At 35.2% G+C, this 13272-nt stretch overlaps 1 protein-coding gene across 3 annotated transcripts in view; it reads right to left on the bottom strand.

Moving 5' to 3' along the window:
* Window positions 1–13272, bottom strand: part of TDRD5 (tudor domain containing 5) — a 93594-nt gene that overhangs the window by 42184 nt on the left and 38138 nt on the right. For all 3 annotated transcript variants that reach the window (XM_007109038.2, XM_007109036.2, XM_007109037.2), the window contains exons 6-7: window positions 3007–3160; window positions 404–576 (exon numbers count right to left, since the gene is read on the bottom strand). In XM_007109038.2, coding sequence (XP_007109100.1) covers window positions 404–576; window positions 3007–3160 — 327 coding nt within the window. The remainder of the gene's footprint in view (window positions 1–403; window positions 577–3006; window positions 3161–13272) is intronic.

The following is a 13272-nucleotide window of genomic DNA, read 5'->3' as shown; positions in this document are numbered from 1 at the left end:
CACCCTCTAACTGAGGCTAGGTGCAGGGGCAACCTGCAGCAGTGCTGAGGCATACAGCTAAAACAGAGCTCCTCGATTCTTCCCTCAAAAGCCCTGGAGGGTTGTGAAGCCTACTGAAACACATGGACAGAGAATCAGCAATGTTATCCTGAAACAACTGTCAAATCTTCGAAGCCAACTGAAAAGCCTGAAATGAGACTCAAGGAAAGCTAGTTATACAAAAGGCTGAAAACCAGAATAAATGCTGCATAACGTGACTTCAGACCAAAGTTCTGGTCTAGCCTAAGAAACCATACATCTAGAAATAAGACTTTTCTCAAACAGAACTTTTGTCTAAAGAAACATTCAGTTACTTTCCATAATGCTGAATCTCCAGGGCACAAAGCCATCAAACCTTACTCACCAGCTGTAAAGGCTTTACCACCAGATTAGGCCTCTTGCAAATCTTCTGTTTTGGCTCTTTGTGGTTTTTTGAAGGGCAATCCCGTGTAGTCTCCTTGATAACAGTAGTAGACAGTGAATTTCTAGGGGGACTGGACACACAAGCTTTGGCTTCTATTTTCTTATCTGATTGAACTAAACATGAATTTCTGACTGATGACACAGCTCCATCTGAAATGACCAATAGAGGAGCCTATGTATATCTATTAAAATAATTTGGAAACTGTTACTAAGCATATTCTATGTTCCAGGCACTGGGCAGATAATGATAGATGAGAGATACGAACCTGTCTTTGCAGACCTTTCAGTATGGAGAGATGTGAGGGAAGTTCCAGATGGGAACAAATCTTACGTTATTTATGTTGGGGGGGGGCAAGTCTGATAAGGTTTTTTTAACTTTGGTGAAAGGTTTTATTTTACAACATCCTGATTTCAATTTATTTCTTGTTCAGCTTTAGCTGTGAACATTCATTGTTGCTTAATGTACAACGTATGTGACTACTTAATAGTCCATAATACAATGCCTTAATTTTTAGGGAATTCCCAAACCAATCACATATTTTGACCATATAATCATACAAATTTACATGTGTATGATGATTATAGGAGGCTGACACATTAAAACAGATCCCAGATAGACATAAAACCATAGTGGCTCCTAAAGAAATAAACTAGTAACTGTACAAAGATGTAGGTACAAGAATATTTATCTCTGTATTTTTTATAATGATAAAAAAATGGATACTCTCTACATATCCATTGACAGGAGACTGGTTAAATAAACTATAATACAGTTACATAAAATAATTATATGTAGTCAAAAAGGAAGAAATAAACTTGTATATGCTGTTATAGAAAATTACCTCTATGAAGTATAAAAAGCAAGGACTTACATAATGTTTATACAATACTGTTTTCTGGAAGAAAATTATACATATGATAAATAATTATAGAGAAGAGGTCCCAAAAAAAACCACTAAAACTATTACTACTAGTTACTACCTCTGCATTGCTGGAATTGTTTAAACAAGCAAATACTGCTTTTGTAATTGTTTTCTAAGTGCAGCTAGGCTCACATATACATTTTTAAAAGTCTGAAGGCTATATAAAAATTCTAATGGCATTTTTTGTGGGAGTAAAATGTAGAGAAATATTCACTTTCAACTTTTTACTCATCTGTGCTATCTGAATTTTTTAGAATGAATGCAAGTTATTTTAATCAGAAAAACAACAAAGATACATTTACATTTTGTAAAAAAAAAAACACAGGGGCTTCCCTGGTGGCGCAGTGGTTGCGCGTCCGCCTGCCGATGCAGGGGAACCGGGTTCGCGCCCCGGTCTGGAAGGATCCCACATGCCGTGGAGCGGCTGGGCCCGTGAGCCATGGCTGCTGAGCCTGCGCGTCTGGAGCCTGTGCTCCGCAACGGGAGAGGCCACAACAGAGGGAGGCCCACATACCACAAAAAAAAAAAAACACAGCTGTCCACTTTAGCCACTTGTAGAAACTTATAAAAATGTAAGTATCATATTGTACTATAGATGGCAAGACACTACCATTAAGGGAACTGAGGAAAGAGTAAATGGGATCTCTCTGTATTCGTTCTTAATAACTGCAAGTGAACCTACAATAACCTCAATAAAAATTTCAAAAGAAAAAAACCACTAAGCCAAACAAAAACAAAAGTCAAGTGCCCTAAATGCAATGTGATATCCTGGAGTAGATCCAGAAACAGAAAAAGAACAAAACTGATAGAATCGGAATAGAATCTGGAGTTTAGTAAATAGCAATGTACCAATGTTAATTTCTTAGTTTTGATAAATATATCATGGTAATGTAAGATGTTAAAATTAGGGAGAAACTGGATGAAGGGCATATGAGAACTCTGTACTATCTTTGCAACTTTTCTATAAACCTAAAATTATCTCAAAATAAAATGTTATTTTTTTAAAATTACAACTGCTGAGTCTCAGTGCATACCTATTTATTCTGAACCTCCATATATTTCTAAACAGAGTTAAGAACTACTGAACTATCTAGTGCTTCCCCCTCAGAACACCATTTCAGAATATTTATTTCTTCAGAATTATTAAAAAATCTGGACAACGAAGAAAGTAAACTTAAAAAACTCAGATTTTGGGGCTTCACTGGTGGCGCAGTGGTTGAGAGTCCGCCTGCCAATGCAGGGGACACGGGATCATGCCCCAGTCCGGGAAGATCCCACATGCCGCGGAGCGGCTGGGCCCGTGAGCCATGGCCGCTCAGCCTGCGCGTCTGGAGCCTGTGCTCCGCAACGGGAGAGGCCACAACAGTGAGAGGCCCGCGTACCGCAAAAAAAAAAAAAAAAAAAAAATCAAAAAACTCAGATTTTAATACAGTAACCTCATTGCAACATATATCACCAGAAAGGAGGTCATTATATACAAAACATTTTCAAGGCTAATGTGTGATCTGTTTGGTTGATGTGGTTACAATAATGCCTATTTACATAACCAGTGCTTTCTTTTTCCTTGTTCTTACAGAGACAATTAAAAATCAGGTTTGCATCATATTGTAATTCAACTCACCAGGTGGTAGAGGCTTCATATCAGCATCAAACACCAGCAAGTCTTGCTCTCCTTCCCTGAACTCAACATGGAGAATGTCACTAAGAGCTCCAACAAGCTCGGTCACATTTAAGAAGCCCAGTTTTTTGGGTGAAAGTTGCTCTTTAAAAATTACCTGTCACCAAAACAAAACCAAAAACCAAAAAAAAACAAAACAAGAATATAACATATACAGATGCCCATGGACAATGCTTTAATTTGGACTTAGCCAAACTAAATTTGTAAGGGTGAGTTAACTCAGGCATTACAACAAACCCTTGCTTCCATGCAAGTATAATACAAACCAAGAGACCTATAATCCCTCACTATAAACTTCTAGGCCAACTTCAAGTTCCTTTTAGAGCATATGTTAAATTGAAAAGAAAATTAGGGGACATTTTTACCTCTCATTTTTCACAATGTCTGATTATAAAGCAAAAAGTCTTTTTTAAAAAAGAGGGGAACACACAAAATACAAAAATCATAATAAAACTTGATATTTCTCTATTTTCAGAGAAAGAGTATTCACTACCACTTTCCACATGCAATAAAATACTATTTTTAAACATTTCCTTAAAAATTTTGTTTATTATTTCACCCTGGAAGTTGGGATAAATAGGCAGGTGTCAATGTATTTCCTATAACTGTCTGATTTTCTTGCCTTGGAAAAGAAGAAGAACTATACCAAATACAGATAGAAGAGAATATATATAAGATAGATAACAAATATGTTTGGTTTAAACTGCACAGTGAATTGGTAAGTTTGCCCTTGTTAATAAAGACGTCCCATTAAAATGTCTGAATTCTTAAACTTTTGTCTCCATAACCAAGGTAAAGCAGTTGAGCTAACCGTAGTTCTTGCTCTCTTCCTCTTGACTAGGTGTTAGTAGAAAATAAATCCCTGCTCTGACTTAATCACCTTGGGGAAGATCAACAGGAACACACAGGGCAAACAGTTCTAAAGGATTGACCCTTGACAAAGGGTGGGATTTCTGCAGTGCATACTTCTTTCTTGTTGGTGTAATGCTCTGAGACCAAACTCAACTCTTTATTGACTTCTCCCAGGACACTTGTAAAAATGGGGCCCAGCGTCAGTCAAGTCACAGTTTAAAAGAGTCATTAGTATCACATCTATAGCCAATCACAGATATCCCAAGAGAGAAAGAACTGGTAGAGGACAGAAGAAGGGTGGTGGTGAATTAGATTTGGTACTTCTACTTCTTCGTACATTACACATTATGGCTTCTTTTCTTTTTATGTTCATTAGTCTCTAACGGTTTCTTTACCTTCTCGGTAAGTACCCAGTACTATGAATATGCAATTCAGCTGAACACACAACTAGGTTGGGAAGGATTCTTTTTAATGTAAGTTATCAATTTTTTGAATAAGTGATATTCAGAAGTTTTAAAAAGGTACACAGCAAAAACTAAGTCTCCAGCCCACTCCCATCCCTCAGTTGATCAGGAGATCACCTCCTTGGAGGTAACCATTACTACTAGTTTCTTGTGCAAACCATCACCAGCAGATTCTTGTGAAACTTTCCAGAAACTGTCAAAACTTGAACATGCATCATGCTTCAACATAATAGATTACACCTGTTGTATTTTTTATGAGTTAATACGGAGGTAATTTCAAATCCTTATATGAAACACAGTTGAGTAATCCTATCTCAGAAGCAGTTTCTTTTAGTAAGTTAGTTTGGTCCATCCATTGATATGTCAGATACACTGGCCCAGGTCCTTTGTTATGCTACCTTCTTTATATACTCCCAGCCATAAGCAAGAAAGTAATTGGTGTATTTCTACTCCCACTCTCTTATTTCTCTTCCATCTCCAATCCATTTTGGTTGTTTTATTTTTTCCTTAGTTTATATTTATGCCTTCAAATATATGTATATATCCTACTACATGATTTCATTTCCTCATGAAGTAGATTTTGTAGATGATACACTCGTAGTGCAAACACTTTATTTTCTGCAAACTGGCAGCTGGACCCAGCGGCTTGATCAGACTCATGCTCCACCCCTATGACAAGACTATTGGTGATGCCATGTTCTAAAAAGAGGCACATATAATGTCTGGTTGTCTTTTTTTTTTTCTTGGTGTTGTTAGGAGCCATTACTGGTCAATGCCTGATCTACTATTTTATTGAGAGGCTTAACATAGTGATATTCTAATTCTATAAATTCTTTTTTGTTATTTCGTTGGAATATTTTATAGAGATATGCTCCCCTCATCTGCTATTTGGTTAACCAGTCCTACCAGTTCATTCAGGAAAGTGAGGTAAGTGACTGGCTCTTTCTCTTTATTTACCATTTTCTAAGGTAATGAATTGGTTCCCTATCACCCTCCATGATAACCAATTAGTTTTTTTTTTTTTTTTAATTAATTTATTTATTTAGCGGGGGCTACTCTTTGTTGCGGTGCGCAGGCTTCTCATTGCGGTGGCTTCTCTTGTTGCAGAGCACAGTCTTGTTTTTGTATCCATTCAGCCAGTCTATGTGCATGGGCTTTCTGTAGTTGCGACGAGCTGGGGCTACTCTTCATTGTGGTGCGTGGGCTTCTCATTGCAGTGGGTTCTCTGTTGCGGAGCACGGGCTCTAGGCACACGGGCTTCAGTAGTTGCATCATACGGGCTCAGTATTTGTGTCTCACAGGCTGTAGAGCGCAGGCTCAGTAGTTGTGGCACACAGGCTTAGTTGCTCCACAGCATGTGGGATCTTCCCAGACCAGGGCTCGAACCCATGTCCCCTGCATTGGCAGGTGGATTCTTAACCACTGTGCCACCAGGGAAGCCCACCAATTAGTTTTTAATATCATATGAACTCATAGAATTTAACATATTTGATGGGCTTCAAACCACTGAAATTATTATCCTTATTGAAACCTGAAATAACACTTCACATGGATTCCTAAGCCCTTCTAATGTGAACCTAGTCTTTAATAGTCCTTGCTGGTCTGGAATGGTAAGATGTTCCAGGTTCAATTTATGCAATTAGAAATCCTTGTACATACAATTAAAATTACCTCATAATTACCCCCATATATCCCATAATTATTAATATGCTCTATATCAGGGGTGCCCAACCCCCGGGTGGTATACTGGTACTGGTCCGTGGCCTGTTAGGAACAGGGCCGCACAGCAGGAGGTTAGTGGCGGGGGAGCGAGCGAAGCTTCATCTGCTGCTCCCCACTGCTCGCATTACCGCCTTAACCATGCCCACCCCCCACCTGTGGAAAAACTGTCTTCCACAAAACTGGTCCTTGGTGCCAAAAAGGTTGGGGACTGCTGCTCTATATCACACTACTCAATAGTCTCAGAAAAACAGTATTCACATTACCATTACCAGTATAATTAATAAAAGCAGTTTACATTTTTTTCCTATGCTCACCCCTTCTCTTTCTACCATTTTGTGTAACTGTCCTTTATATTATCAGAGTATATAGCCATTATATACTATATTCTCTTCTTTCTAACCCTCATTTGGTCTTGTTTTATAAGTGGCGCTCATTTCAGTTCTTTTGTTGCTGTCCCTCAAGTGATTTTGGTTACCTGAAGTTCATTCTTCAGTAGACTCCTTGAGGTCTCATGGGAACAATGGTTCTTGAATTCTTGCATGGCAGCAATAGCTTGTCTAGTTCTGTATAGTTGAAAGTCAATTTTGCTAGCCATAAAATCCTTGGCTCACATTTTTTTTTCCTTGAGTGTTTCAAATATGTTATTTTTTAAATCCCTTTTCTTCTAAACATGAGAATGTTTAGAAGAACACTGAAAATGTTCTATAACCTAATTTTGTCTCCTTTATAAGTCACTTGTTCATTTGTTCAAAGGATTATTTTTTTCTTTAAGTCCAATAATTTGGAGTTTGTCATTCTGGGTTGATATTCTCAGGTATGCAGTGTGTTCTTTCAATATATAATTTCAAGTCTTCCATTTCAGTAAAGTTCACTCAAATTATAGTTTTCAATATTTATTCTGTTCCATCATTGGTTTTACTTCATACGTTGGCTCTTCTCTGCCTGTTTTCAATGCCTGTTACTTTTGCTTCAATCTTTCTTGTTCATTTTTTCCTAGTATTTTCTTATAAAAATTTTTAAACACAGGAAAAGGTGAAAGACTTGGACAGTGAACATCTGCCACCTAGATTATATAATTATTAGTATTCTACTATATTTCCTTTATCATCTAGATAGCCATCTACCTACCAAACCATCTTACCTTTTTTATGCATTTCAACGCGAGCTGCAGACATCAGTACCCTTTACCCCAAAATATGTCAGTATGCACATAATTAACTGAGTTCAATATCTGTTAGTTTTTTTAACATAAAATTTACATACACTGAAATGTATAAAACTTAAGTTTATCATTCAATTAGTTTTGATAAATGCACACTGTGTGCCGCAAACTCATATTTAAGATATAAAACATTTCCATCACTCAGCAAGTTCTTTCTTTCCCAGAGAAAAACAACTCTCTTTTTCCACCATAAATTAGCTTTGGCTATCCTAGCAATTCAAATAGAAGGTATCCTACACTGTATAGTCTTCTGTTCAGCAGCAAGCATTTCTCAAATTCATCCATGTTGGTTCATCTATCAGTAGTTGATTTATTTTTAATGCTGAATAGTATTTCATTGTAAGAATATACCACAATTTCTTTATTCATTTTCGTATTAATAAATAATAGAGTTGTCTCCAGTTGTGGCTATTAAGCATAAAGCTGTTACAAATATTATTGTACAAGTCTTTTGGGGGGACATAGGCTTTGATTTCTCTTGAATAAATAATTCTGGATCAAAGAGTATAATTCTGGATCAAAGAGTAAATATACATTTATTTTATAACAAACTGTCAGAACAGTTTCCAAAGTAGTACCATTTTATACTTGAACCAAAAATGGGGCTTCCCTGGTGGCGCAGTGGTTGAGAGTCTGCCTGCCGATGCAGGGGACACGGGTTCGTGCCCCGGTCCGGGAAGATCCCACATGCCACGGAGCGGCTGGGGCCGTGAGCCATGGCCGCTGAGCCTGCGCGTCCGGAGCCTGTGCTCCGCAACGGGAGAGGCCACAACAGTGAGAGGCCCATGTACTGCAAAAAAAAAAAAAAAAAAAAAAAAAAAAAAAAAAAAAAAAGTATGAGTTTACTAGCATTTGGGTTTATTAATCACTCATACATCTACACTTGTGAAGTGTCTGTTCAAACCTTTTTTTAATGGAGTTGTTTGGCTTTCTGTAATGGAGATATAGAAGGTTCTCTATGTATTCTGGATATGAGTCCTTTTTCAGATGTATGATTGTAAATATTTCTTCCCAGTCTGTGGTCTGCTTTTTAATTTTTAAATGGAGTCCCCTAAATAGTAAAATTTTGATAAAGTCTCATTATCAATTTTCTTTTAAATGATTATTGCTTTCTGTGTCCTAAGAAACTCTTAAATATCCCCAGATTGTAAATAAAGTTTTCTTCTAGAAGCTTTAATTTTGAATTTTTCCCATTTATGTCTATGATATATCTCTAATTTTTGTACATGGTGTGAGGCTGGGGTTGAGATTCATTTTTTTTCCCACATAAGTAGTTGTTCCAGCATCATTTGTTGAAAAGATTTTCCTGTCCCCATTGAATTCCTTTGGCATCTCCATCAAAAATCACTCGAGTGCATAAGAACTGAACTCCTTATGTACTCTAAGACAAACTTATGGATTCGTCAGTATTTACAAATAGCCTACAAGAATTATGATAGGGACAACACTGAATCTATAGATTAATAACAATACTAAGCTTCTTACCCATGAATGTTACAGCTCTCCATTTAGTCTTCTTTAATTTCTCTCAGCAATGTTAGTATTTTTCAGTACAGATGTCTTATGTTTCTTTGTTAGACTTATTTTCAAGTAATTTGACACTATTGTAAATAGAATTTTTAAAATTTCATTTTCCAATTGTTTGCTGCCTCCATATGGAAATATAACAGATTTTTATATTAATCTATATTGTTATTTTTATTAATCTATATAATTAATATATAACTTTTTAATATTCTTAACTTTGGCCTTAATAAATTCACTTATTAGTTCTAATAGCTTTTCATGGATTCCTTAGTACATTCTATGTAGACAATCATGTTTTCTATAAATAATGACAGTTTCACTACTTCAAGTTTTTGTGCCTATTTTTTTCTTATTTTATTACACTGTCTAGGACCTCCAGTACAACACTGAATTAAAGCCGTGCGAATGGACACAGTAGCCCTGATTTTAGGGGGAAAGTGTCCAGTGTTTTACTATTAAGTATGACAAGTATAGGTTTTTCATAGCTATCCTTTACCAGGTTGAGGAAGTTCTATTCTATTCCTATTTTTCTGAGTTTTGATTACAAATGGGTATTACATTTTGGTAATCTTTTTCTGCATCTACTAAAATGATCATATGGTTTTCTTCCTTATTCTGTTAACATGGTGAATTATGTTAATTCCTTTTGAAATGTTACTCCAACCTTGTATTGCTGGGGGAAAATACCCTCTTGTTCACATATTGCTGGATTCAATTTACTATTATTTTGTAAAATTTTTTATCCTATGTTATGATAAACATGATCTAATTGGGTTTTTTTGTAATGTCTATGTCAAGTTTTGGTAGCAGCATAATGTATTCATAGAAAATACTCCCCAACTCATTCTATTTTATGAAAGAAACAAATATAATTTCCTCCTTAAAAGTTTGACAGAATTCTCCAATAAAACCATATGGGCCTGGAGTTTTTTCTTCTTCTCCCTTCTTTTGTGGAGAGGTGTTTTGCTTTCTTTTGTTTTTTTTAAATAACAAAAATCCATTTCTTGATACTTACAGGGATATTCAGATTTTCTATTTCATCTTGCCTCAGTTGGGTAATTTGTGTCTTTTGAGGAATTTGTCCATTCCATCTAAGTTGTCAAATGATAGGCACAGTTGTTCATAATATTTCCTTATTGTCCTTTTAATATCTGTAGAATTTATAACGATATAATCTCTTTCCTGATATTGGTGTTTGTGTCCTCTCTTTTTTTTTCTAATTTAACTAGTTAATGGTTTATCAATTTTGATTCTTACAAAGAATCAATATTTGGCTTTGTTAATTGTTGCTATTTTATTAATGTCTATTCTTGATTTTATTATTTCTTTTCTCCTACTATTTTGACTTTATTTCACTCCTCCCTTTTCTAGACTTCTTAAGGTAGACCTTCAGGTCAATGATGATTTTATACCTTTCTTTTCTTCTACTTTAGGCATTTTAGAGCTATAAATTTCTCTTTGAGCACTGTTTTAGCTGCATCTCACAATTTTTGACATGTTATATTTTCATTTTCAATTGGAAATATTTTCAAATTTCCCTTGTGATTCTGTCTTTAATAAGTTATTCAGCTACATTCAATATCCTATAATATACCATAATGCAAAAGAGTATGAAGAAGTACACATATATATGTATAACTGAATGACTTTGCTGTACACCCAGACACTAATACAACATTGTAAATCAACTATACTTCAATTTTTAAAAATACGTTATTTAGAAGAGAACTGTTTAACTTCCAAATTATCTGGAGGGTTAATTCTTAGGTAATTCATTGTATTGATCTGTAATTTAATTCCATCTTAAAGAACATACTCTGTAAGATTTCAGTATTTTGAAATTTGTTGAGACTTATTCCATGGCCAACTACATGGTCCATCTTGGCAAGTGTTCCATGTGTACCTGAACAGAATATGTATTCTGCAGTTGTTGGGTACAGTGTTCTATAAAAGTCAAACAGATCATGATGGTAAAGAGTGTGGTTCAGATTTTCTATGTCCTTATTCATTTTTTTAAAATATTTTATTAAATGCCAGAAAGAGAAAACCCTTATAATTGTGGAGTTAACTCATAATTAATTCTGTCAACTTTTAGATCATTTATCTTAAAGCATTATTAGGTAAATACACATTTGACCGTTGTGTCTTCCTAATTAACCGTTTATCCTTATGAAATGTCCCTCTATCTCTGATAATACACTTCGCCTAGAATTCTGACTTTACCTAATTTTTAGTCACTTCGATTCTTTTATGCTTACTGTATGTATGTATGATATATCTTTTTCATCTTTTACTTTCAACCAATCTGTATCTTTTTACTAACAATGTATTTCATGTGGACAGCATTTAGTTGCATCTTTCTTTTGCATTCCATCTCATAACTTCATTAATTGTAATATATACTCCACTACATTCATGAAATTATTAATATAATTGGACTTACAGATACCATTTTTTAAACTGAAGTATAGTTGGTTTACAATGTTGTGTTAGTTTCAGGTGTACAGCAAAATGATTCAGTTTATATATATATATATTTTTTTCAGATCCTTTTCCTTATAGGTTATTACAAGATATTGAATATAGTTTCCTGTGCTATACAGTAGGTCCTTGTTGTTTACCTTTTATATATATTAGTGTGTGTCTCTTAATCCCAAACCCCTAATTTATCCCTCCCTCCCTTTCCCCTTTTGTAACCATAGTTTGTTTTCTACGTCTGTGAGTCTGCTTCTGATTTGTAAATAAGTTCGTTTGTATCATTCTTTAGATTCCACATATAAGTGTTATCATACGATATTTGTCTTTCTCTGACTTACTTCACTTGGTATGATAACCTCAAGGTCCATCCATGTTACTGCAAATGGCATTATTTCGTTCTTTTTTATGGCTGAATAATATTACATTGTATATATATACCACATCTTCTTTATTCATCTGTTGATGGACACTTAGGTTGCTTCCATGTCTTGGCTATTGTAAACAGCACTACAATGAACACTGGGGTGCATCTATCTTTTTGAATTATGATTTTCTCCAGATATATGCCCAGGAGTGGGACTGCTGGGTCATATGGTAGCTCCATTTTTAGTTTTGTAAGGAACCTCCATACCGTTTCTCAACAGTGGCTGCACCAATTTACATTCCCACCAACAGTGCAGGAGTGTTACCTTTTCTCCACACCCTCTCCAGCATTTATTATTTGTAGACTTTTTGATGATCGCCATTCTGACTGGTGTGAGGTGATCCCTTATTGCATTTGCATTTCTCTAATAATTAGCAATGTTGAGCATCTTTTCATGTGTCTGTTGGCCCTCTGTATGTCTTCTTTGGAGAAATGTCTATTTAGGTTTTCTGCCCATTTTTTGATTGGGTTGTTTGGTTTTTTTTTATAATGAGCTGTATGAGCTGTTTGTATATTTTGGAAACTGAGCTCTTGTTGTTCACATTGTTTGCAAATATTTTCTCCTATACAGCTAACATTTTTGCTATTTAATTTCTGCTAATCCCATTTGTATTTTGTTTCTCTCAAACTCTGTTCCTTTGTTGTCCTTCAAGCAAAACAGCTGAACAGTAAGCCCCGTCTTCCTTTGAGTTTACTGAGTATTTTTATACAATTCCATTTTAATTTATCTATTGGCTTTATAGCTATAACTCTGCATTATTTATTGTTCTATACATCCTTAACTTTTCAGTCTTACTATACTACTTCACATAAAACACAAGAACCTTGCAAACTATAGTTCCATGTACTGCCCCTCCACTCATTATGCTATGGTTTTCACAAATATTACATCTACATGTTACAAACCCAATTATACAGTGTTATAATTTTTGCTTTAAACAGTCATATACTTAATTGATTTTTTAAAAAGTCTTTGATATATACCCACACACTTACCATTTCCTGTGCTCTTCAATCCTTCCTATAGATTCAAGTACAATCTGGCATCATTTCCTTCAGCCTGAAGAATATTCTTTAGAATTTCCTATAATGCAGGGCTGCTTACAATTAATTACCCATTTTTGATTATCTGAAAATACCTCTACTTCACCTTCATTCTTCAAAGTTCTTGAAAGATACTACCAAGATACTATACTACTGGAAATAAAAAATTGGGCAAAGAGTGGGTTTTTTTTGAAAACTTTAAAGATGTCATTCCACTGTCTTCTAGCCTTTACTGCTCCTAATGAGAGGTCAGCCATCATATTTAACATTGTTCCCCTCTATGGCAATGTGTCATTTTTCTTTAGTTGCATGATTTTCTAATTACTTTGAGTTTTCTGCAGTTTGACTACGAGGTGCCTATGTAAGATTTTCTTTGTATTCATTTTGTGGGCTTTTCTGGGCTTCTTAAATCTGTAAACTCTTTCATAAAATTTACAAAATTTTTAACCATTATTTTCTCAAGAATTTTTTCTCTT

Source organism: Physeter macrocephalus, chromosome 4 (genome assembly GCF_002837175.3).
Source record: "Physeter macrocephalus isolate SW-GA chromosome 4, ASM283717v5, whole genome shotgun sequence".
In the NCBI taxonomy this organism is placed as follows: Eukaryota; Metazoa; Chordata; class Mammalia; order Artiodactyla; family Physeteridae; genus Physeter; species Physeter macrocephalus.
Note: the sequence above shows the minus strand (reverse complement) of the source record. Positions and strands in the feature narration are given on the sequence as shown.